The following is a 26472-nucleotide window of genomic DNA, read 5'->3' as shown; positions in this document are numbered from 1 at the left end:
TATAATGTATATCAAAGGTGGGCCCCACCATATAAAATAACTAGATGAATAATAATGTTGTTGATATAATTGATAAGATCTCTGAATTCAAACTAACCTAATTACCTTGTGGATTCTATACTACCAGACTCAAGTGAGTAACCCTACTTGTTTCATAATTCATTAAAATTAAAATAAATCATTTGTGATTATTTGATTGATTAATATACTGATTTAAGTATTTTGTTATGATAATTGTATGCTAAATTCATATGTGAATATTCTGATCAAGACAACTATGCTAAATATGAAAAATATGCATTTACATATCATCCATCATTTATTACATTTATATAATGCATGGTCGATCCTAGGGGCCCTCTCTGGAAAAAATGTCGATCCTAGTAGAGCGTTACCAGATGCGGGCTATGCCCAAGCCTACTAAAAGATGGAAGCCTACCCAACGAGTGGATGCGGGTTGACGACCTCCAACCCAAACAGATGGACAATCATCCTATCTGATGCATTCATACATCATTTGTATCCATATCATTATATATATATTTATTTAAATTATTTTAATTGCTATGATTATGAACCATGTTAGGTTATTTCATTAAGTCTAACCAACTTACCTTTTTATTGACGGAAAAATCGTACAAATGAGTCATTGCACAAGAGCCAGAAGGATCCACCATACCTGAACACGATCCATGTGAAACATGACCATACTTATCTGAAGATGAAATGGCGGCATTAAACCATTTCTGATTACTTGATTTATTTGCTAGCATAGTTTGATTAACGTATAATGTATATCGCTATTGATTTTGAGATTTTAAAAAATTATTTAGATTTATTTTATTGAAACAATGTTAGTATGGAATAAACATAATTATAGTACGATGATATAATAAATGAATGATTTTTAAGGTTTATTTTATTTTAAGGGTTGTCAAGATTTATATATGCCTTGTTGTTTGGTGCTAAGTGTTATGTATGTGTGATTGAGATTATGGTAAAACTTAAACTGAATATAATTATCATCTCTAATTAAACTGATTAAGGAATTAAATTAGTACACTTTGTGTACGAGTTACAAACTGAAACTCGGGTCTGAGGGTGCACACTCTATACCCGGATTTCAGGGCGTGACACTAAATCTGAAATTTGAAGCCTGAATCTAAAATATAACAACCCAAATTTTTGTGTGCGAGTTTACCCTTATGTAAGAATGAATGGTTACACTTGTTCAACTCTACACTTATAGTTCCATTAATTTTATCAATCTATCTGTAGTTCAACTTGAATCCAAACCATAGAAAGTAATTTTCACCCCTAGATTACGTCAACCTATCCATCACCGTACACCATTTGTGAAGCCAACACATACATGATCTGGGCCATTCACCTGATAGCCAAGAAACCGTCAACAAGCCATATTTAATCTTCACGATTTCCTATCCTATCATGCAGACCATACGGATAATTGATTTGCTCCATTTCTTAAACTTTATCCTAACAAGACTCAACAAATCACATGGACATATATGATTTTACCAAAAACCACCACGGTGGACCCTACATGATCAAACAACCCGAGGCAACTAGCCGCACCAATTATGTTCTAAACAAAGTTCCATATTCCCTCACCAAAACGGAAATATTCATTCCTAGTACTCCATCGGGATTCTTCCTTGAATCATATAGAAGATTTCTTATATGATCCCAACTATCCACGCTGATCTCAGCTAGGGATCAATGTTCATGTGGGGAGAATGACCACATGTAACATTATCTCATTTCGCTTTCATGTACAAACTGAAATTTGAAACTAAAGATCATGAATCATCAATACAAATCCTTCCTGTAACCTCCATATAATTAACAAATCCCAACGCACATTATAAAACCAATTATAGCAATCTTAATATCCTATTTTCTCGACCCATTGAGGCATAGCATAAAAACCACCCGAAACGAATCTTCCGTGAACCCACCAAGCCAACCATCATTGACCTTTGATTTGTGGATGATCCAAGACATCCACAAGAAACAACTCAAATAAATGTCCCTAGACAAAATTTGCCATTAAAACCAACTCATCTTCATCACTAACATTATCAGCCACTGATTCTTAAAAACATTCTATCTTATCATCCAAACCGTCCATGAAGCGGGCCACTCGAGTACTAGTTCTACTTCATTTTTGGACCCATATACTAACATAACAAGGCAAAGTAAATGAGCGGAGTGGATTTCTCATAACATGTTAGTGAATGTCATCAACTGAAAGGCACATGTATATATGAAAGAATTCCTTTGAAACAATTCCCTAAAAAATAGTTTTATCCATCACAAGCAAAGTTTGAAATGGAAACTACCTATTTTTCCTCCCTATTCAAGATCGACTCTCCTTTATCTTTCGAAAATACTCTTGTTGTTTAATCTGAGCCATTCATTAGTTAATCATAACTGTCTATTTGATTAAACTCATTCATCAAATCTCAACCATCCATATGAGATGTTCTACATCATCTCTGGACCCTAATTAAATCAACATACATCCTTAAGTAGTTTTTACGTATGTTTTCTATTTGGTGGGTTGTTTTGAGCAAGAACTTGGAATCGTACTTGGAAGAGTTGAATCTTAACCACTCGAAATCATCAAATTCAAGCCATATCTTTGGTTGTTAATGAAATTTTCAAAATTAAATCTGAAGTTTTTTAAAAAACCTCCCTTTTTCAAAATGCTTCTTAGGGGAAAGACAAGAGAGAAATGAGGAAACCTTAAGTCACCTTTCATACAGGTTAGTGATGGGTATTTTAATTTTATTTTCTTATAATTTAGAATTATTCTTTAAGATCTATGCAATGAACGAGTTGGATTGACTACACGTTCATCGCATCGGCCTATTGGTGCATATGATAAAAATAGTAAATCTTAGGTGAAATCTCTTGCTATAGAGATTGGTGTGGGATCGCCTGGTTTAATTAGATTAGATCCATGTTGACCATATGATTCTTAATGCTAAGATATAGCAAGGCCTCAAAATTTTTGAGTGATTTAACCACTGGGTGGGCCACACCCATCAAATTAAATCGCGGTCATTATATTTACTAATCAATAAATTTTTTTGGTGCATCAGATCTGATCTATACCATATAAATAGACTGTGGATTAGATCAATTCATGATTTTGTTTACATTATTCATTAGTGATTATAGATATAGACATATATAATTTTCAATGGATTTACCTCTACCAAGTACAGGTGAGTAACCCAACTTATTTCATGATTCATGGAAATCAAAATAAATCGTTTGTAATTGTTTGATTGATTGATATACTGATTTAAGTATTTTGTTATGGTAATTGTACGTTAAATTCATATGTGAATATTCTGATCAAGACAACTATTTCAAATATGAAAAATATATATTTACATTTCATCCATCATTCATTACATTTATATAATGTATGGTCGATACTAAGGGCTCTCCCTGAAAGAAATGTCCATCCTAATAGAGCATTACCAGATACGGGTTATGCCCAAGCCTACCAAAAGGTGGAAGCCTACCTAACAAGTGGATGTGGGTTGATGACCTTCAACCCAAGTAGATGGACGATCTTCCCATCTGATGCATTCATACACTATTTGCATCCATATCATTATATATACATTTTTGTATTATTTTAATTGTTATGATTATAAACTATGCTGGGTTATTTCATTAAGCCTGACCGATTTTTAAGGTTTATTTTATTTTAAGAGTTGTCAAGATTTATATATGCCTGGTTGATTGGTACTAAGTGTTATGTATGTGTGTTTGAGATTATGGTAGAACTTAGAACGAATGTAATTATCATCTCTGATTAAACTAATTAAGGAATTAAATTAGTACACTTTGTGTACGAGTTACGAACTGAAACTCGAGTTTGATGGTGCACACTCTGTATCCAAATTTCGGGGCATGACATAAAATCTAAACGTAAAAGCCCTGTTTGTTAAATTTGAAGTCTAAAGCCTGAATTTGAAATATGAAGCCTGAATCTAAAATCTAAACAAGAAGGCCCCGTTTGTTAAATCTAAATTCTAAAGCCTGAATTTAAAATCTGAACACGAAATCTAAGGGCCTGTTTGTTAATGCTGAATTTGGAAAATGTTCCATGTTTAGTGGTGTTTGTTAACACAGAAGAAGGAAAGCGCTCCATCATTTTATGTTGAAATTTTTCCGTGATGGGAATCCTTTATGTTGAAAATTTTCAGTGATGGGAATTTACTTGAAAATTTTCTGTGATGGGAAGCTACCATTTTATATTGAAATTTTCTGTGAAGAAGGAATGAAGAATGCTCTATTATTATTTTTTTTAATTCAAAATTATCCTTTGCGAGAGAGATTTTCTCCCTTACATTAAACACATCCCAACTTTTAACATGAGCCACTTCTTTGAGCCCACCATAATGTATGTGTTTCATCCATTCCATTCATCCTTTTTTAAAGATCATTTTAGGCTTGATGCCAAAAATAAGAGGAATATAAATCTCAGGTGGACCACACCACAGGAAAACAATAGTGAGTGGATATCCACCATTAAAATTCTCCTAAGGCCCAATGTATTGTTTATTTGGCATTCAATTTGTTGATTAGGCCGTATAGACCCAGATGAATGGAAAAAACAAAGATCAGCTTAATCCAAAACTTTTATGGCCCCCAAAATGTTTTTAATGGTTGACGTTCATTCAACACTGTTTTCCTGTAATGTGGTTCACTTGAGATTGAGATATACCTCATTTATGATCTCATATCATAAAATGATCTAAAAACATAAATGGACGGCATGGATGAAACACATACATCATGATGGGCCCATGGAGCACCGACAGGGAGTAGCCAATTCATTTCCGCAGACGTGGATTGGATACTGAAGGTTGAGTGGTGACAGGTTGAGCAACGCTACTGAAGTGACGTCACCAAGTTCTATGGGCCCCATCATGATGTATGTTTTGTATCCATGTCATCCAACCGTTTGGAACGATAATTTTAAATAATCCAAAGCTCTAGTGGACCTCACCACATAAAACAGTGGGTAGAGTGACGCCCACCATTAAAAACTTACATAGGCCACAAAAGTATTTGATCAATCTGATATTTGTTTTTTCCCTTCTTTTGTGTTGGTGTTAACTTGTGAATGGGTTGGATTTCAAATAAAAATCATGGTGAGCCTTAGGAAGGTTTCAACGGTGGGCATCAATCTCTCCACTGGTTGTTCCGTAGTGGGTCAACTACATATTTGGATCTGCATTATTCTTTAACTCATGCCCTAAAATTATATCTCCAAATAGATAAACAGTGTAGATAAAGCACATACATTATAGTGGGGCCCACATACATCATAGTGATAGAGGTGGGCATCGAGTCGAGTCGGACCGGATTGGCCCCTACTCGACTTGGTCCGAACTTCTCAATGCCTGGCCGAACTTGATCGAATCCGGGACCGTGTCCAGGTCCTCTAACTCGACCCGACCTGTTGTACTGCTGGCCTGACCCAAACCATACCCGACTTGATCACAAAAACCGAGTCAAATCGGGTCACATAGGGTTCGGATAAAACCGTCTTGACCCTAAAAGAGTTTCAATGGTAGACTTTCAATCCCAGCTGCTTTTTGCAGTATAGTCCACTTGATACTTAAATTTATCTTATTTTTCAGCTCAAGCCTTAAGACGAGCCCGCCAAGTGGATGTACGTTTAGATATGATACATACCTCATGATGGACCCAAAGAACTTGCTGACGGCAACACCCGGAACCAGCTGAGCTGGTGCGTGGTGCATCTGACAATATAATAACGTATAGATTTTTTCAATATTTTCTGCGACATGCAATGGGATGATTCAAAACCTATTAAAGGAGTTCTTTGATACACCGGCGGAGTATAAATAATTGTACGCATGCACTATGCCGATGTGCATATGTCATATGTGTATTCCAATCCAAACCGTCTAAATTAGAGGGTCCAGTGTAAATCTTCTGAAAATCATAGAACACACTCTAAACACAGTCACCACCTGATCAATGGTCTTCAAAGACATGCTCATGGCAAAACCTTTTTTTTTTTTTTTTTGTGCTGCCTCATATCAGTGGCAAATTGAAAATGCGTATGGTGGAGATGCGGCTTTAGGAAGGACAAATAACGTATTTGCTCCACTTATCCGGAAATGACGGGTGCCATTTACGAGTATCCCACCGTTTCAAGAGTCGACGTGGCTCCTCCACATATTCATCAATGGCATCTGGGGTACGGAAATAGAAATGGAAACTTACGCATGTCCTAAAATAATCTCCTAAAACGGATGAACGGTATGGATTTATCACAAACATTACGGTGGGACCCACATAGCATCTCGCGCTCGCGTGAAAGGCTTTCCCTTAAAATCCGCCGGTGTTAGCGAGCTCACTGCTCGAGGCAGTGGAACGTAGTCGGTAAGAAGACGGATTCGTTGCTCCCCGTGCCACTAGCCAATGCTGGTTGTCGGTGTGCTGTAGGCCCCACTGCGATATATTCATTTCATTCATGCTATCCACCTATTTTCTAGATCATTTTATGGTAATAAAAATATGAGGTAAAGGTAAAACAAAGTCTGACCGACGTGATGGAAAGTCTAGATCTCACACACTCAATATTTCCATCCACGTTAGCAAAATCCACACCACTATACTTGTTCACCAACACACGTGTAGCTCACAGCCACCTACATGTTACTTTTTTAAAAAACAGGTGGACCCATCTCCCGAGGTGAAAGGCGCGTGTCCACCAAACTCTCGCTCTCTCTCAAATCTCACACACGCACTAACGCTCCTCAAGCTCTGAGTTGTATCAACGGTTCAAACGAGATCAAAGTTTTATGGCCCCACAGTGATGTATTTATTATATCTGCACCGTTTATCTATGTTTAGAGATCATTTTAGAATATTATCCAAAAAAATGAATTATGTACAAAGATCATCTAAACCACACCATAAATAGCAATGGAGATAATGATTTTCACCATTAAACAATTTGTAAGGCCCATCATAATGTTTATTTTCGATCATAAGGTCACAAAGACCTGAATGAAGAGGAATTACAAATTTCATATAGATCCAAAACTTCTGTGAACCCAAAAAGGGTTTCAATGGTAAATGTTCAATACCCCACCGCTTTCCATAGTGTGGTCCACTTTTAAATTTGTCTTATTTTTTGTCTCAAGCCTTAATACGATATTGCCAAATAGATGGACGGTTTGGATATAACACATATATACCTCGTGATAAGACCCACAGAACTTGTTAACATTACACCAGCCAATTCGCTTCCGTCTAACTTTGGGGCCTGACTGTGAAGACGATAGCCTGTAAACAGCTTTATGCTAATGCCTACTACAACTATCTGTCTTTCTCTCTTTCATATACAACTATATACTATTTCTAGATGTATATCTCTCTCCACTAGAGAAATCCCATAAAGCTCCAGAACCCAAACGGTAGAAAATGAGGAATTTGATCTACCGCAAGATATCTAGTTAGCTTTCTACCTCCTTCTTCTTCAACGGACAGGGAGAGATAGATTCTTCTTCAACCGACAGGGAAAGACAAATATTCCTTCTTCTTCAATAGACAGGGAGAGAGATTCTTCTTCAATAGACAGGGAGAGACAGATATAAAGAGAGAGATACAGATATAGAGAGATAAAAAGATAGAGTTGACAGGCTCAGGTATATATATAGGGAAAAGGTACTATGCGCTCAACCTCACGAGTCCGTCCCATGAGGTCGAGCTGTGTGAGTCCCACCGTAATGCATTTCAAACATCTACCCCATCAGTCAAATGCACCATTCCATCGTGGGCCTAGTTCTCAAAAATCAAGTCAATCCGTGACTTGTGTGGGCCACACCACATACAGAAGTGGGGAGGGGCCATGCACCATTAAAACATTCATAATCATTTTTTGGGCCCACCGAGATGTGGTTTGCAAATCCAGCCCATCCATTATGTGTGTCCCACTTGGATGAGGGTTCAGACCAAGTTTCAGCACCATTCAAAACTCATGTGGGCCCCACCAAGTGCTTTTATATGTTTTAACGGTGTCTTCACGTGATTTTAGATGGTATGGCCCACCTGAGTTCCGTATATGGCTGATTTTTGGGATATCCCATAAATTAGAGGGGACCCATCAAATGCACGGTGTTGATGGTCGACACACATCACAATAGGGCCCACACAGCTCGACCTCACGGGAGCTTATCATGAGGTCAAGCGCATAGTACCTTTTCCCATATATATATATATATATATGGTCCGAATCGGATCCAAATCAAATCGGGTCGGTTCGAAACAGGGCCTATCCAGATTCAAACCGAAAATCATTCAGATTTGGATTATGCTATCCAATCTTGACCGATCCTGACCATCGGTTTTGTTCGAATCGGGTCTGATTGGGCGGAATCCACTAGTTCGAGTATGAAATGCCTAGCTCTACACAGTGAGCCCATAGAACTTGGTGGCGTCACTTCACTAGAATCTCACTACCTTGTCAGTTCCGGACGCAAATTAGATACTGACAAGTTGAGTAGTCGAGAGTAGCGAGTCGACTACTCAAGTGACGTCACCAGGTTCTGTGGGCCCCACTATGATGTATGTGTTTTATCCACATCGTCCATCCATTTTGAGACATCATTTTAAGTCATGAGCCAAAGAATGAGGCAGATAAAAATCTATAATGGACCCCACCACAGAAATCAGTGGGGAGAGTGATTCCCACCGTTGAAACTATCTTAAGGCCCACCATAATGTTTATTTAAAATCTAACATGTTCAAAAGTTTAAAAAGACATGAAATAAGAGAAAACACAAATATCAGCTTGATCTAAAACTTTTGTGGCCTTTAGAAGTTTTTAATGGTAGGCATCACTATCCACACTGTTTTCTGTGCTGGGGTCCACTGGAGCTCTGGATTTAACTCATTCTTCGGATATTTCCCTAAAATGATGTCTCTAAATGGATGGAAGGTGTAGATACGAAAACATATACCATGGTGGGGCCCATGGAACTTGGTGACGTCACTTTAGCAGCCAGTCTCGCTACTCAACCTGTCATATCTAATCCGCGCTTGCTACCCAACCTGTCATAGCAAATCCGCGTCCTACGGAAGCCTTTCGCACCAACATCCTACCCAATGATCTTGGGTGGGGTCCATCGAGATGTTTTTGAGAAATCCACCCGGTCTATCCATTTTGTGAGGTCATTTAGGGACGAATGACTAAAGTTGAAGTTTATCAAACACTTTAGTGTGCCATAAGAGGAAACATTGGGCATTCAGTGAGCACCGTTGAAGCATTTTATGACCATAAAAGTTTTGTATCAAGCTATATTTTAGGTGTTTTCACTTCATCCAATTGGTAATAACCTTATAAAGGGTTTGGATAGCATATAAACATCAAGGTGGAGCCTAACAAAGTTTCAACTGTATGAACTTTTTTTTCTTAATTTTCCCTCGTGTGATCCATTTGAGTTTTGTATCCACCTCATTTTTTTTTGAATGTCCTAAAATGAGCTCGAAAAATGGATGGACGGAATGGATTTCTCACATACATTCCAGTGGATCCCACCCAACATCCTTGCGCAGAAACTCCTTGTGGAAGGCTTTTAGAAGGAAATCAGCGTCCGTAATACCCAATCGGACGCGGATTTCACGCTTTAGCAGTAATTTCCTGCGCTGGGAACCATTGTGGGGCCCACCATGATGTTTTTGATAAATCCACAACATCCTTCTGCTTTTTGAGCTCATTTTAGGATAAGAGACCAAAAATAAGCCAGATCCAAGACTTAAGTGTGCCACAGTAAAGGAAAAGGTGGGTAGGGAAATTCCTACCGTTGAAAACTCCCAAGGGTCGACATTGATGGTTACATGCCATTTATACCATTCATAATGGGATGAACTGAAAACAAATATACTAACCTGATTCAAAAATTATGTGGGACGTTCAATTCTCACATTTTTACACAGATGGACACGGTGGATTTATCAAAAACATCATGGTGGGCCCCCACATAGGTTCCCAATGCAGGAGCTTTCGCAAGAATGCACCCGAGGTAGTCACCATTGTCTCACCAGTTCCGCGGGCCTTATTTGAAGGTTTTGTTGCTACTAGTTGCTCAAGCCTACACAACACACAGTGACAATCTTCCCACTAAGAGGAATTGAGGGACTTATGAATAATGATATTTTAGTTTACTTAAATTAAATATAATAATTTTATTTTCATTTAATAAAAAATAATTTCTTTATAATTTAAAACATTTCCAAATGGGAGATAAGGGCAAATGTGTCAAATTAACATATTTCAGACATTTCAGATGTTTGTTAACAACCAGGTTGTTTCAAATTCAGTACTCAATTTTCAGACTTCAGCCATAATTATCAAACAAGTTTTTTGACTATGGATTTCAGATTCAGGCTTCAGATTTCAAATTTAGGCTTCAGATTTCAGATATAACAAACAGGGCATAAATCTGAAGTAGAAAAACTTGTTTGATAACTATTGTTGAAGTCTGAAAATTAAGTATCGAATTTGAAACAACCCGTTTGTTACCAAACGTCTGAAATGTCTAAAATCTGTGTCATCACATGTCCCTGCATCATTCAGCTTGGTTCAATTCAGTTTGAACCATTTTACACTTGCTTCAACTAATGGTCTTCACCTGTCCAACCACCAAGAAACACAAGTGGTCGTTTGGATGCCTGTAAGCTCTATAAGTGGGGAGTGACAAATAATTCACTCACCGGTGGTGTTTCTGAGTAGGCAACTTGCATGGAATCAGACGAGTCACATCGGTACCAGTAATACAACTTGGTCCAATAAAAGGAGTCACATGGTTGTCCTCATCTTTATTCATATCATTAGTAGTTATATTAGGCATGGAGATGAACATCTAATTTCAAGCAAAAATGGCATTTGAGAGTGAACAAGTCGAAAGTAATAGACTGATGCAGTTGACGGTCCGATTTGAATACACATCGAAAATACCCATGAAATTATTAGGACAAAAGCTAAATGCAATGCCAACTCCAATTTGGGTTATCATTACAACTTATAAATCCAATGTCCAGATTACTCTTTGATACAAAGCTATATGCATTGGGAGAAAAAAGAAGAGTTTGGTCTTTCAAGGTCACATCATACTGAGAAGCGAAAGACACACTCAACTTGAATGTGGAGAATGGTTTCGAGGGGAGTTCAAGCCCACCATGGGTTTTCACCTGTTCTGAAATCAGTTTCGACCCATGGAACAAACACCACCTTCCCATCGTCGATGTCTACATGTGCCAATGCCAAGGACTGTCCCAAGAAAAACCCAAGTCAGTTATCGTGCAAATGGTCATCAATTGATTATTGTGGAGAAGAAAGAATGAAAGAAAGAAAAAAAGAAACGATGTTGATGAACAGATAATTGCTAGACAAACTTTGAAAAAATAAGAGCCCATTCCAAGCACCAATGTAACGTGTTTCACGTTATGAAAACATCCAAAATGACCATCTTTTTAAAGGGGAAGATGCATTGAGATTTCAAAAGAAAACTGGACACTTAAATTTTGTCTGGATGAAAACAAGACATTTTTCTGTAAGCATTTAGTTTCAACATAAATCTCAAGTGAGAAAAATAAAAGGGTTGGACCTGTTTTTATCTCATTTGTGATTTCGGGCGAAAATCAAGGTGCCAAAAATCATATTGGGAAGTGGATTCTGGAGTGTTTTGCCTTGAAACTGTTTCCCTTGCGATTTGGGACACATCCAAACAGTACCTGAAGGGAACTACAGTTCAACTTAATCACAGATTTATTTATTTATTTATTTATTTTTTTGCAAGTTGAAAGAAATGGGTGATTTGTAATTCAATCCAACTTTTCTGATTATAGATAACTCAAGCATTACATTTTCCAAAAGAAAATGGGGTTCCAGTTATATAAATTTTGGGTTGGCAAAAATATTAGTTAACCATACCAAAATCTCTAATACATAATTACTGATAACTAGAACGAGAAAAACTTGTTTTTGAGTGCCAACCAAACAGGACCTAATATTTTATAAAGGATGACATGTACATCTTTCATGCACCATTATACTTAGCCTAAAAGGCTATGTTTTATTATCTCAAAGAACTAAGGTTTTTTTTTTTTCTAAATCTTTTCCAAAACCAAGTGCCGATTTGGAAGCATCATCATCTGTGTCTGATGGATACAAGGCACCCAAATTACAGTGGACCATTCTTCTCTTGCTTACAATTTGGCATGCACACAAGGGGAAACAGGAGACTTAGCCTAATGAAGTTTCGGTTTATCGAGAAATCCCAAATGCAAGGCGGATTGATTCCACTGAAATACTGAAACAAATCCCAATTTCCAAAAGACTTCTGAATGGTCCATAAATTTTCAACAAGGATATATGGAGAACTAGTAGAAGTTACTAGGATGAAAGCAAACAAGAGTATAATCAAAGAAATTGAATGGCTTGATAAAGAGATGGTAATTGAAGGTTTTCCTTACCAGAGGTGCAGGTCCTCTCACAACCATGCCTTGGTTGTTGTACTGTGACCCATGGCAGGGGCAGATAAACTTGTTTTCAGCAGTGTTCCATGGAACAACGCACCCAAGGTGAGTGCAGACTGCATTGATGCCGTAGGTTGCAAGTGTCTTGTCGGGCTCCACAACAAGATAAGTGGGGTCACCCTGCAAGATGTTAACGCGATCAATTTTCACACTAACATTGACATTTCCAACAGATATCATCAAATTCCACATCACAAGCTTCGAAGAGCTTCAGTCCAGCACAACCTTGCATAGGTGGGATACATCAAAGCCGTGCATCAGATGGGTGCTAAGGCATGGATGATCCAACCCAAAACTTAGCCCAGATCACTCATCAGGCAGCCCACAAAATATGAAAAGAATGGACGGTTTACACAATAAAATGCTAAATCTCCAAATTAAACATAGACATGGGCCCACCCAATAAGCCAATTAACCTGAATGTAAGTTGACTCATATACAAGATAGGTTGCAACTTATGCACAGTTCAGATGTTCCACACGTGTGCCAGGTTAGCAAGTGCTTCGACTTATCCAGATTAGGAAGCTCATATAACCAGGTGTCTTCCAAACTAGTTTTAAAAGTTTATATACTGATTTGGATTATGCAAAAGTTCCTAATCAAAGAACAATATGGGGTAAGGAAATTGAACGCAGAATCACAAGCTCAATTAATCCTGGCCATAGTTTAAAATTTTGAAAATTCAACTTGACTCAAGCCTTTTGAGTCAATTGACTTGGTTGAGTTTTTCTGTCTTGATTACCAAGAACTTGGCATTCTCTACTTCTTCTTCTTCTTCTATTTTTTTTTTATTTTTTATTTTTTGAGTGAAGCCGATTCTTTCTGAGTTTTGTCAGTCAAATCAAATCGAATAAAGTGAAAAAAAATAAATCGAATAGACCGAATCATGTATGAATCTTAACCAAATTGAGTTCCTTTCTTTTCAAGTCTTTATGAATCTGATTATGCAGAGTCAACTTGGCCAAGTCGTGTTTATTCGGGTTTTCAAACAAGATCCAAGATGCCTTTCATTCTCCATTATAGCCAAAATAGCTTATTACTCTAGTAGAGCCTCACCTTCAACCCTTGTGTCAGAGTTCTATCACCAGGGCCATGAGTCTTAACCCATTCAGATGCAATGACATCATTTCCGATGGCATCCTTTGCTATAGTTCCACCACCCTCACCACCTGATCTGGAAAAGGAAAATAAAAAATAAAAAATCAATGAATAGCCAAGAAACCAATCAGCCTCCAGTAGAATCAAAACAATGAAAATTTGAATAAGAGATGAAAGAATGTAGTGAATATCATATGCTAATCAAAGAGTGCATAAAGAAGATCTCATGGATCTTAATCTGTAGATAAACTCTGCCTACATGAGAAAAATAGAAATTACAAAATCTGGGTGATGTTGGTCTTCTCATAAATACTATGAAATGATGGATGCAAGGATGACAAACACCCCATTTCCTTCAATTGGATTAGTCCATTTTCATGGAAATGTATGAGAATCAGTTTACTTCTGGACAGGAATTTCACATTTTCCAATGTCCTAAAGTTTTGAGTTCGCATAAGCAGGTACATGGTTGGGTGATCCAAACATTGATGTGATAAGCCCCATCAGGGATGCAGACTATGACCCCAAACTCTGTTAGATTCAGAGATCCTGACCATCCTATCTTCAGCCATTTTTTTGTACTGAGATGCTTCAATATCTTATGCAAAGACCATATATCTGCATTTCCACTTGAGAAAAATATAGGTTGTTCTAATCTATTCAGTTCAAATCAAAACTTAATTTATATTTTTGATAGATAGCAGAATTCTATTAAAAACAGAAGGAACAACTATCCTATCCATTAAGGCAATGAATAGCTAGATCCTATACAAAGCATGGGTTTGAGAATTCCTTAGCTAAGGCATCAATGAGGGAATCCACCTCTCTGGGCATCTGCCTAAGGGAGATTAGGATGGGAGCCACAAGATTTTTTATGCCCTTTACGAGAAATGCCCTTTCCCAAGGGTCTGACACATGTTCAAATCATCAAATAATTAAATTCATTCAGTTATAAATATGCAAAAAGGGACAGTTTTATCACCAAAAAATAAATAAATAATACAAATCTTAGACATGCATATTCGACGAGCATTAACAATGCTAGTAGGAAAACTTTTATTTTTCTATAATCCTGTTATGTGTCATTGTTTATGATGTCACCGTTGTTGTTGCCATCATCATCATAGCCATAGCCCTCTCTTGACCATTTGGAGCCAACCTTTTTCATGATTTGATTGCCATAGGTTTGATGACCAAATGCCCTTTAGGGGTTCAACTTTGGCAGGTTGGGTTGGGTTGGGTTAAGGATGAACCCAAGCCCAACCCAATCTCAAGAGGACCCAACTTGCAATCTGACCTGACCCGACCCAATTTCCATCCGAGGTACCCAACCTGTGTTGGAATTTAGAGTTTGGAAAACTATTTGGGCTAAATAAAATTAAAAATAAGCGGAAAAGAAAACTTATCGGTTTGTAGAAGTTGAGGCATGATTTGGAATCACTCGGCTTGAATTCGATTTTGCCCTCCTTAGACCGTGTCCCAAGTGCAACAGGATTCTCCGAGAAATCGACCTCCAGGATACAACAATTATCGCCCACTCCCAACGGTGCACTCACTGTACACGGGCTCGAACCATTTTTAGTCTTAACCCAAACCTTGAAAGAAAAACAAATATATATATATATATATATATATATATATATATATATATATATATATCTTTTATTTTTTTCATATTTTAAAACTAGATGAGAGGAAGTCTATTTATAAACTTTGAGTAAACACCCTTAAGGGTGTAGAGGCAACCTTCCAAAAAGAGTTGTAACTGTTTGGGTTTAAACCTAATTGACCCTTGAGATGACCCTTGAGCTTGGAAAAACACAACCTTTCAAATCAAAGAGTGAAGGGGTGCAACCCTTAGGACTTGTGTGAAAAGACACATCTAGGCACGCCCAAGCATGCACACATGGCCACGGCCATAGCTTAGCTGGAAATTTTGAAACACCAATTTATTTTAAAAATAATTTAAAATCTAACAACACGAACCTAAGATGAAGCCCTATATATTTGATTCAACCCAACCCAAATACATGTGATTATTCCCAACTTGACCTAAATTGGCTCAACCTGAACTCAACCTAGTGTTAGTGCATTAATTTGTGCACCTTGTTGGTCAATCACGTGAGTCAATGTGTCATATAGTTGGTTAAGCCAATGGAAGCTGAAGACCAAAGACGCAAGAGGACGTGGAGCATTAAAGAGCAAAGAACAGGTATATGAGGTGTCTTGGTGACCCTAACCCTTGACCCAAAATAACCTAAACCTCTAGATGATCATAAACTTAATAGGTAAACCCTTGGTGATCATCCCTTAGCCTCAAAAACCCAATTAGAACATGATAAGTAAGGCTGAAAGATGTGCAAAACTGATGTGAAACAAACTATCCAAATAATAGCCATCGATCAATCGTTCAATCAACCGAGCGACCCTCAATTGATCTCGATCAATTGGGCTTGAGCGATCGAACATGGCCAAAACAATCCAACGACATATCTGGCCAAAATTCGAAGTCATCAAGCAATCTTCGATTGATCAATCAGGCGCGAGCAATCGAACAAGGCCAAAAATGTCTAGCGACATATCTGGCCAAATTCGAATTAAGTTCAATTGATCGATCGATCGACTATTGCCGAATCTACCCATTTTTTACCATTGGAACTCAGTTACCATATAAAGGGCATTCGTGCATTGGGTTCTTTGATGTGTTTTTGGTGCAATAGAAGCTTAGGAGATTCCCTACTCATATCCCTCATTCCAAGCCTCAAAATCCATGAGATCTAAGTCATCTTCCTTGTGATTCATTACTTGAAAAGAGGATTCCAAGCTCAATGAAGAAGATGAACTTAATCTCCACCTTGTTCTAGAGATTAGACTTGAACCCATAGTAAAATCATTGTCTAAATCCTCTATAACACCCAAGTGAATCCCTTAGGAATTACAACATTCCCATGTGTCGTAGGAGATTCACCCAACCTCCCATCACCTTAGTCATATTAATAGAGCATCACATGCAAGGTGTTTGATCTTGGAGCTGAAGCATTGACAAAGCATCGACATCAATGAATTCGGAAGCAAAAGGGGAGCTGATTGAAGCACGGGAGAGCATCAATCAAGCAACCCGAGAAGGCGCGTAAAAGGGGTTCAATTCAACAAGTGTCATGTATAAGTCCATACTCTCTTTCCTTGTGCAGAATTGATAGTAATAGTTTGTGAGGATTGAGGATAAGAATTTGTGACCCAAACTCAATAAGTTCTTATGTAGAACCTAGGCTTTTGTGTAGAGTTGAATTTACCTGACATGGGTGTGTACGTGTTAGTCTCCATAGGAGCCTCCAATATGAATAAACATAAGTCATATGATTAAGACCGAGGTTGTTAGTTAACTAATAGAAAACCAACTAAAATATCTTGCGGGAGCCTCTGACGGGAGTGTACGTTAGATTGGTTCTTGTGTAGGACTGCGATCATTGTATAGGGATGTAAAGGTTAGAGGTGAACCTGGAGTTGATAGTTAGTGCATCTCACACACACATGTATACTATCATTTAGAGACTAGTTGCTTTATTAGCATATCTATTGTAATCTATGTGATTGAACCCTCTATTGGCTTGGAAGCCTTAGAGCTAATTGCCTTGTTTGGTTTAATTGGTATATTAGTTTAAATAAGCAATTGTGTATTAAAATACACAGGCCACCCCACTCGAGCCCGGTGTGAAATGCACATTAATCACCCTTGGTGAGGAGTCTCGAACATGAGACCTCCTCTGTGGGCCCCGCCCACCCCGTGTGTGCCCCTGCATCCCACATGCGATCTCACTCAAGCTCGGTGTGAAAATGCCCTGGCATTAATCACCCCCGGTGAAGAGTCTTGAACACGAGACCTTTCGCTCTAATACCAATTTGATGCAGGACAATTAATCACTTGCTCTAAAAACTCGAACCGTTAGAACATAGCGAATTAATCCCTTTATCTTATAGCTCAGGCCTCACATCTCATGGGTTAGGACCTCGGCCGAACCCCCCTCGTGGGTTCTAAATCACATGGGTACCACCTCACACGGGCAGCCCACCCCGAGTGTGTCCTCGCATCCCACAGGCGACCCCACTCGAGCCCGGTGTGATAATGTCCATACATTAGTGCTACTTGAAAATAAATTTATAAATAACAATAATTATGCATTAGAGATCATATATTTGTGGTATGGACTAAAATAATCCTGATAACCAACAATTTATATAAATTATGATCTCTAATACATAATCACTATTAATTAAATGAGTGAACTAATTTTTAATTGTAACTGAAGAGGGCCCTAATCATTTTTTATTGAGTGGATACACACTTCTATAGAAGCTCATGTTTTTTTTTTTGACTAATATACAAATATATCCTCAAAAAGTTATTGGGCATTGACATTTCAAAGTGTCGAGTATTCCAAGATGAGCTTGTCTCTGTTTCTAACTCAACCAATATATCGGTGTTTAACATAATATTTCTGTTCTCGTTTGTTGGTAAATTGATATTAATTACCTACTTGCATAGTCACGCACGGACATACAAATCTATGACTATGTAAATATACAGCTAGAGTTCTCCTCCATATATAAATTCATACAATTTGAATAATCACATTACATTATTCAAGTGATACTTTTAACCCCTGCTTTGCAATCCGTAATTGTTGAGTACCCAAAAATGCAGCCATACAACTACACAGAAAGAGGTACCAGAAAATGCCTACACACAAATACATATATGTATGATGTACAGACAGACTTATGTTACGTACATAAAGCATGAGAAAAACAAATGAGCGACAGAAATAAGCAAGCAAACATAACCCAATTTTCCAAACAATACATTCCATCCAATTCCATTGCAAAATTCTTAAAAAATTTCCTTACAACAAATTAACCAAAAAAGAAAAACAAGAAATAAAAGAAATTATAAATAAAATTTCCCCAAAATCATAGTAATCAATTAACAAAATAAATTGACAAAGAAACCCAGAAATGAGAAAGAGCCCAAATTTCTATTAAAAAAAAAAACTCACCCAGGAGGAACAAAGAAACTGGCATATGGGACCAACATCCCCGCAGTAGGCAAAGAGAGAGCACCCAACAGAAGCAGATTCATCAGCTGCCTCTTTCCCATATCCGGCACGCGATCTGCCGGAATGCTTGTTGCCTGGCATGAAATCCTCAGACCCTTCTCTTTCTCCTCCCCAGAGCTGTTGTAGCTCTTTGGCTTGAAGAGAAGAGCTTGGGATGGAGAGAAAATCCCATTCTTGCTAGAACAGAGCTGACCCAAAATAGAATTCAAAGCAATAGCAATCAGAAATGGATACAAATGAGTGGTTATAAATTAAAAATAAAAATAAAAAATTGAGTCTTTCAACTATATGCACCCATTCTTACTGATAGAAGCACCCAACTTTGTACTTCTGCATTACCAGAAGTAGAAAGAATGGGTGATTCTATCAATAAGAGTGGGTTGTAGATATCAATCCCCTTATTGATAGAAGCAACATTTCTTTCCGCTGTTTGGCAATATAATTGTGCAATTTTGTAGTATTGTATTACCAGAAGTAGAAAGATGGGTGTTTCCATCATTAAGAGTGGAGTGTAGATATCAATTCCCTTATTGATAGCAGCACCGTTTCTTTCTACCGATATGCAATACAAGTGTGGCATGTTTGTAGTTTTATGCCACCAGAAGTAGAAAGATGGGTGCTTCTATCATTAAGAGTGGGGTGTAGATATCAATTCCCTAATTTGATAGAAACGCCCTTTCTTTCGACTTTTGGGTAATCCAATTGTGCAACTTTGTAGTATTGTATTACAGAAAGTTGAAAGAATGGGTCTTTCTATCAATAAGAATGGGTGTAGATATCAGTTCCCTTATTGACAGAAGTACCCTTTCTTTCTACTCTATTGTAACAAAATGGTACAAATGTTGTACCATTCTATTAGCAAAGAGTAGAAAGAAGAGGTGGGTCATTGGCAAAGGAGGGTGCAGATATCAATTCCATTGAGAAAATACACAAGGTGGGTGGTGAGATTAGTACGTGAGAAGGGGTTGCAGTGGAGAGAGTGGTGGTCGCCATGCTCGTGAAGCAGAGAAATGGGGTCGAATTTTCAAAAGACGGGCTCTGTTTTTCAGTCTTTTTGATGAAGAGAAATGAAGAAAGAAGAGGAGAAGATGAGATATGGTACTTGGGTGGAGGAGATAAGGGTAGTAGTGTTTGATGGAGAATGATTGGATACGTACAGCCACATGTTGGGGATTCTGGGAGTGGATTAGCTTTTACCCGGGTTACATCTTAGTGGGAGTTACCTTAACAGTACGGGGCCTACATTAATGTAATTATTTCAAATCCACGCTGTCCATCTGTTTTTACATCTTACTTTAGGACTTAATACCAAAATTTAATAAGATATAAATATAAAGTAGACCACACCACTATAAATAGTGATTAATGACTATTAAAATCTTTTGTGGGCCGATATTTGTATTTTAAATTCATATAGATCTTCTTGACATTATTAACATGTTGGATGGAAAATAAAAATTATGAAAACCTTGAGATGGGCCCTTTGGAATTGTTAATGGTTAGGCACTCAATCACCACTGATTCCTATGGTATGGTCTACCTGAGATTTAGATCTTCTTCATTTTTTTCTGGATGATATAAAATGAACTTCTAAACGTGATGTACGGAGTAGATTTAAGTAATATATATCATCGTGGGCTCCACACTCAGGGATCCGGGGATCCACTGAAGCCGCGCCGCCCGAGATTATGACTCTTTTTTCTGGTGAAATGCTACGTGTATCCCTCACCTTTGCAGGGTGAACACGTGTTTTTAGTTATGAGAAATGAGTCCCATGATTGAGGAATCTCGACCATTCATATGTTATGTTTTCCATGGATGGATTATGCCAATGGTAGGATAATCAGAGCTTTTGACATTTCGGTTACAAATGGACGGTTGAGAGTAGAAATATCGCAACGGTTCATATTCAAATGAAGAAGACCATGAAGTTGGTGACTGGAATCTCCAGATCTAGGAGGTTTTTGGACGATGATCCATCAATTCGGATGAATGGTCTGGAATATCGAACCATTGGGCCCACCTGTCAGTATTGGAAACAAGTGTATACCAACGCGGATTATGTGACCCCGGATCCTGCTAGGTCGGTGTGCCCCTGACCGTGAGGCCCACCTCGATGTATGTGTTGTATATCCAGGCCGTTCATCCGTTTTGGCAGATCACTTTAGGAAATGGTTCAAAAAATGAAGCAGATAAAAATCTCCGGTGGACCATACCACTGGAAACAGTGGTCACTGAACGCCCACCATTAAAATTTTCTTAGGGCTCACCGTAATGTTTATTTTCCATCCAACCCGTTGATGAGGTAACACTGACCTTGATGGAGAGAAAAGGCAGGTAGCAGCTGCTTGATCCAAAAATTGTGGCCCCCATAAGTTTTTAATGGTGAGAATTCAATCCCTACTGTGTGGTCCACTTGAGATTTGTATCTGTTTCATTTTTTGAGACCATGCTTAAAATGAGCTGACGAAACCGATGGAAGGTGTGGATATACAAAACATACATCAAGGTGGGCCTATGGTCAGGGCATACACATGGCTGGTCTGTCGCACCTATCCCGCACTGGGGTGCGTGCCTGACATCCACTCCGTCCATCAGCTTTGCTTCCTCAAGCAGGAAATGAGTCTGAAAATGGGGCGCGGATTGGGTACTACCCCCACCACACCACGATACGGACGGTCCTGTCAGGGGCTCTGTGGAGCCCAACGTGATATATTGTTTTTATCCAAGCCGTCCTTCCATTTCGAAAGACTATTTTAAGGTGTGAGCCCAACAAGGAGGCAGATGAAAGGCTCAAATGGACCACACAACAGTAAGCAATAGTGACAATGATCTCCACCGTTGGAACCTTCCCAGGGCCCACCATGATGTTTATTTGCCATATTGGATAAAGGAAAACATAAATATCAGCTTGATCCAAAACTTCTGTGCGGCATTCAATCCTCACTGTTTCCTTTGGTGTGCTCTGCTTGAGCATTCCATCTACCTCAGTTTTAGGCTCATTTCCTGAAACGATTTTTCAAAATGGAGGGATAGTCCTAATAAACGGAACTTTGCTCCATGTTGGCAGCCTTATATAGGATATTAGAAAAATGTACTCATGAAACGGCAGGGAGGTATCATAAAGACCCAAAGGACATCTTCATCAGATGCATGCATATGCTACACCAAGAGTCCTGTAGCACCTAGAGAAGCACACATGACCGAAACCCTAGCTGACCCTAGCTGCAGTCATTCTTCCAACGACATATAGCTGAAGGATATAGGCCATGTATATGTAGAGCCTCTAAAGAGCACATGTAATCTAACGTAACATTAAGGCGGTGATGCACACTGACACATGGACATATATGGTTGTCCATATGCATATGAAAGCATGTCAGTGAGGCGGTAAGAAGAGGACTTGTCACGAAATAGAAATACAAATAAAAATAAAAATGGCAACATGCTTAATTAATAGTTGGCCTCATCCTGAATTAGAATCGTAATAAGACAAGACCAGTAACCTTTCAATCAATTGATCTAGTAAGCCAAGGAGGCCAAAGGAGGCCATACATAAGACGACCACCTATCAAAGTCTTAAAAGGTACCAAAGAGTGAAGAGCAACAGGCCCTCGCCAATCTAAAAACACAAATCTCTTATTCAGTTTAACATTGCCTATCCAATCTTTTTGTCTCATATGGAAACCTATCTTAGCTTAGACTAGTTTAACCTCTCTGCTTCTGTCCAACGCAATGCTATAACAAGTACAAATCGATTAGCATAGCTTTAGTTTACTTTCATCCACTTTTGTCGAGCGCATAGCTGCAACAAGTCAAAATGAATTTAGCTCTTCATCCACGACTTTGTTATTGGATACCAAATCCTTAAGTTCTTACTTAGTAGTTACTCAAGGTCATGACCAGTTGGTGATCGAACCCAAAGGTTGATAACCCCAAGAGCAGGGTTGCGATATCGTAATAACTTGGTCAGACCGAGATTGAATCCGTATAGAATGATGAGCACAAACTAGAACTAATCTAACAGTAAAGGTTTGTCTGGATTTGTAATCCAACAATTAAGGAAAGGGTTTTGAAACAAATGAAAGATTATTACTTGGTATGTGATTTGTATTATTCATTGTTTGCAGTTCCTAACAAAATGAGATCAAATGAATAAAACATTAAATCCACAGACCAGATTACACCCGAAAACATAGGGTTTCCTGGATATCTAGGATGTGAATATGGATGTGACTATCCCATTGCATGTCATGGTTGAGCTCGAACATATGACACCCATCTAGCAATTAGACACCCTACCCAGTGCAACCAAAATAGCCTGATACAAGGCAAAGCCACCTGGTTTTTCAGTGGTGCCACTGAAACTGATTTTCAATCTTTGTTTACCAGTAATACTTTACAGCAGATTTCCAGGATAGAAAGGGATTACTGTTTGGCCCGACCGAAGTTCCCACAGAAACAGGTTGAACTCTGATCAGGGTTTTAAAACATTGGTAACTACGGCATAGCCTCGGGGACCAAAAACATGAGCCCAAACCCAAACTGGTGGCTAGAGTGTTTCGACATGGGATTAGCAGCATAGTTTATAAAGATATACACAAACTCGAATATTCATTCATACGTTTTTTGGCAACCAGACATGCATTTGGACATTCATGGTTCTCAGCCAGAGCAGGATGCAGGAGTGTCACATTGTGAGTGAGAAAAGATCAATACCTTCCTGCTATCACAACCAAGCTTTGAGGCAGGAAAAAAGCTGGAGAATACTAGCCCACTTGATGCAGGTTGTGTTTCCCCTGCCACACCAAACAGCAACTTCCTCTAATGGCTCTTGAGGTGCATTTGGATGCACTATCAAATTGAATTGCAATTATTAGTCTAAAAAAGTGGAGACAATAAAATCTGAATTTTCCTATGTTGAGGTTTGGGCTTCAAATCGCAACACAATACAATCAAGGAGGCAATGAAAGGATCATAACTTCAATTGGAGGGCTACTTACCGGAAAATATCATTGATTCTGGTCGTTCCCTGTCAATCAAACCAATTCTTTGCAATTAAATTCACCAGTGCACCCAAATGCAGCCTTAGGAAGTTCAGCCAACCCCCATTTTGGGACAGCCAAACGCTACCCAAGTAAACCCATAACTTACTTTCAAGATCAGATACACATTCAAACAAAAATTCACAATACGTACAAAAACTTGTGCTCGCCCTTTGCATATTAGCTTTTAGCTTTTAGCTATAACAGTCTAAGGATGTGTGCTCACCCTCTGAGCAATAACTTCCATCATATTCCTGGAGAGGCTAATTGTAACACTGATTCTCTTGCCCATGGACTCTATAGATCTTCTCTTTGACAGGAGACTCTTATTATTGCCTTGATCGATCTTCGTTCTCTTTAGCCCTGTGGACTCTCTTTTAACAAATTTTTGTTATAAATCAGAAAAGAAATATTTACGATGCATACAAGCAATAGGACTGACTCACATCTCACTCTTCTTGTACATGGATTGACCACTCAGCCAAGTTGGATGCAACTCATGCCAAGTCGACTCAGACTCGGTCAAGGCCGATTCGGTTCAGCGCCATGAGTGAGTCAGTATCAAGAATAGAGGATGACTCAGCCCAACTTGTCCAACTAATCCCCTGACTCATCCAAGTCATGATTCGAGTCAAGACTGAACGAATCAGTCCAAGTCACCGAGTCAAAAAACCAAGCGTACACCAAATCGTTTTCACATTCCTTTGCCAACATGAAAACCACACAAACCACTATCAGTCCCAACCCAGCTGCACCCAGCATCTTTAGAAACTCCCCTCTCCTTCATTAATCCCCTCACTTGACTAACACCTTCCCATCTCCCAGCAGCTGCAAATGTATTAGACAGAGCAACATAAGCCCCTGGCCTCCCATCTCTACTCAGCTTAAAAAGCTCATTCGCTGCCAATCCTGCCATCTCCACATCCCCATGCAACCTACAAGCGCTGAGCAATGCCCCCCATACGTCAGAGTCCGGCCTCTCTGGCATTTTCGTAATGAAATCCAGTGCTTGATGCAAGCTCCCCGCACGTCCCAGAAGATCAACCATGCAAGCATAGTGCTCCATCCTCGGTTTGAGTGAGTAGTCCCTCTCCATGCTATTGAAAATCTCCCATCCGGTCGATATCAATCCAGAGTGTCCGCAAGCCGATAGAGCGCTAAGGAAAGTAACATAATTGGGTTTGGTTTTGTTCTCCCTACGCATCTTGTCAAAGAGTTGGAGTGCGTCACTTGGACTCCCATTCTTGCCGTACCCGTCAATCATGGAAGTCCACGAGACAACATTCCTTTCTGGCATGTGGTTGAAGATCCTCCGCGCATCCACAATTCTCCCACATTTTGAATACATGTCTACAAGCGCACTTCCCAGCTTCACATCGCTGAAACTATCAGTCTTCATGAGTTGACTGTGAACTTGTTGACCGATTTCAAATGCTGACAAGATAGAGCAAGCACCAATGATGCTTGAGAAGGTTGAGATTGTTGGCCGAAAATCTAACCGCTGCATATCTATATAGACTTCTAGAGCTCTATTGGCAGTTTCGATCGTTTTGCTATAACCTTCTATCATTGCATTAAAGACCACTGTATCTTTCTCGATCGTTTTCTCAAAAATCTCTTCAGCAATTGTAACAGATCCATGTTTCATGTATCCGGAAATCATTGCAGTAGAACAGATCACGTTTCTCTCAGACATTTTATCATACACCCTTCTTGCATAATCAATCTTCCCATTCTTCGCATAAGAATCGACAAGAGCAGTGAAGAGAACATCATCCGACTCGAAATCCAGTTTCGTTATTTGGGTATGAACTGATTTCCCAAGATCCAGCAAGAGTAACGACGCAGAGAGCTTTAGCATCATCGAAAACGAGAACCCATCTGGTTTTTCTGTCGAAGCAGCCATTTTTCGGATTAGATCAAGGGATTCTTGCTCTTGGCCGTGCTTGGAGTAGCCAGCTAACATATAGTTATAAGCAGATGTGGTTGGTTTGGGCATCTCATCGAACACGCGGCGTGCATAGGATAGGCAACCTGATTTAAGATGTAGAATAAGGAGTTTGATGGAGATGTTGGTGTTGGGTTTGAATCCGATTTTTAGGATGTGAGAGTGGATCTTTTGCCCGTTTGAAGGGGAATTTGAATTGATGTGATCTTGCAGATAAGAAGAGAGAGAAGTGGGGTTTAGGCGTGGAATGTGTATGGATTTAGCCGGGAAATATGGGATTGATTTGGGTTTGATCGGGTAGGTGGGCCTTAACAAGCAGTGCATCTTGTAATCCTCTGATTTTAGTTTTACGTGCGCCTCATCAAGAACCAGGGCCCATTTCGCAACGGTTGCATGTGAGAGAGAGGGGATTGACCATATATATGGAATGAGGTAACGGGACGCGGATTAGCTACTGACGGCTTCATTAGTTATATAAAGTGACGTCACCGAGTTATGTGGGCCCACCATAGTGTATGTGTTTGATGTATATATTGTATCTACACCTTCCATCTATGGCGTGGGCCAAAGAATGAAGCAGATCCAAAGCTCAAGTGAACGTAGAAAAGTGGAGATTGAATGCCTATCATTAAAAACTTCT

General features: G+C 38.9%; 2 protein-coding genes across 2 annotated transcripts; both read right to left on the bottom strand.

The window, feature by feature from the left end:
• Nucleotides 1-10992: 10992 nt before the first annotated feature.
• Nucleotides 10993-19952, bottom strand: LOC131221854 (cytochrome b6-f complex iron-sulfur subunit, chloroplastic). The gene is made up of 5 exons (XM_058217151.1): nt 19794-19952; nt 18780-19027; nt 13684-13801; nt 12565-12747; nt 10993-11359 (listed from the first exon to the last, which is right to left on the bottom strand). The coding sequence occupies exons 1-5, from the start codon at nt 19830-19832 to the stop codon at nt 11258-11260; spliced, it is 690 nt and encodes a 229-aa protein (XP_058073134.1). The 5' UTR covers nt 19833-19952; the 3' UTR covers nt 10993-11257.
• Nucleotides 19953-23817: 3865 nt separating this feature from the next.
• Nucleotides 23818-26238, bottom strand: LOC131221853 (pentatricopeptide repeat-containing protein At1g28690, mitochondrial). Its single transcript, XM_058217150.1, has one exon. The coding sequence runs from the start codon at nt 26154-26156 to the stop codon at nt 24579-24581; it is 1578 nt and encodes a 525-aa protein (XP_058073133.1). The 5' UTR covers nt 26157-26238; the 3' UTR covers nt 23818-24578.
• Nucleotides 26239-26472: the final 234 nt, after the last annotated feature.

The sequence above is a fragment of the Magnolia sinica genome, chromosome 12 (assembly GCF_029962835.1).
Source record: "Magnolia sinica isolate HGM2019 chromosome 12, MsV1, whole genome shotgun sequence".
In the NCBI taxonomy this organism is placed as follows: domain Eukaryota; kingdom Viridiplantae; phylum Streptophyta; class Magnoliopsida; order Magnoliales; family Magnoliaceae; genus Magnolia; species Magnolia sinica.
Note: the sequence above shows the minus strand (reverse complement) of the source record. Positions and strands in the feature narration are given on the sequence as shown.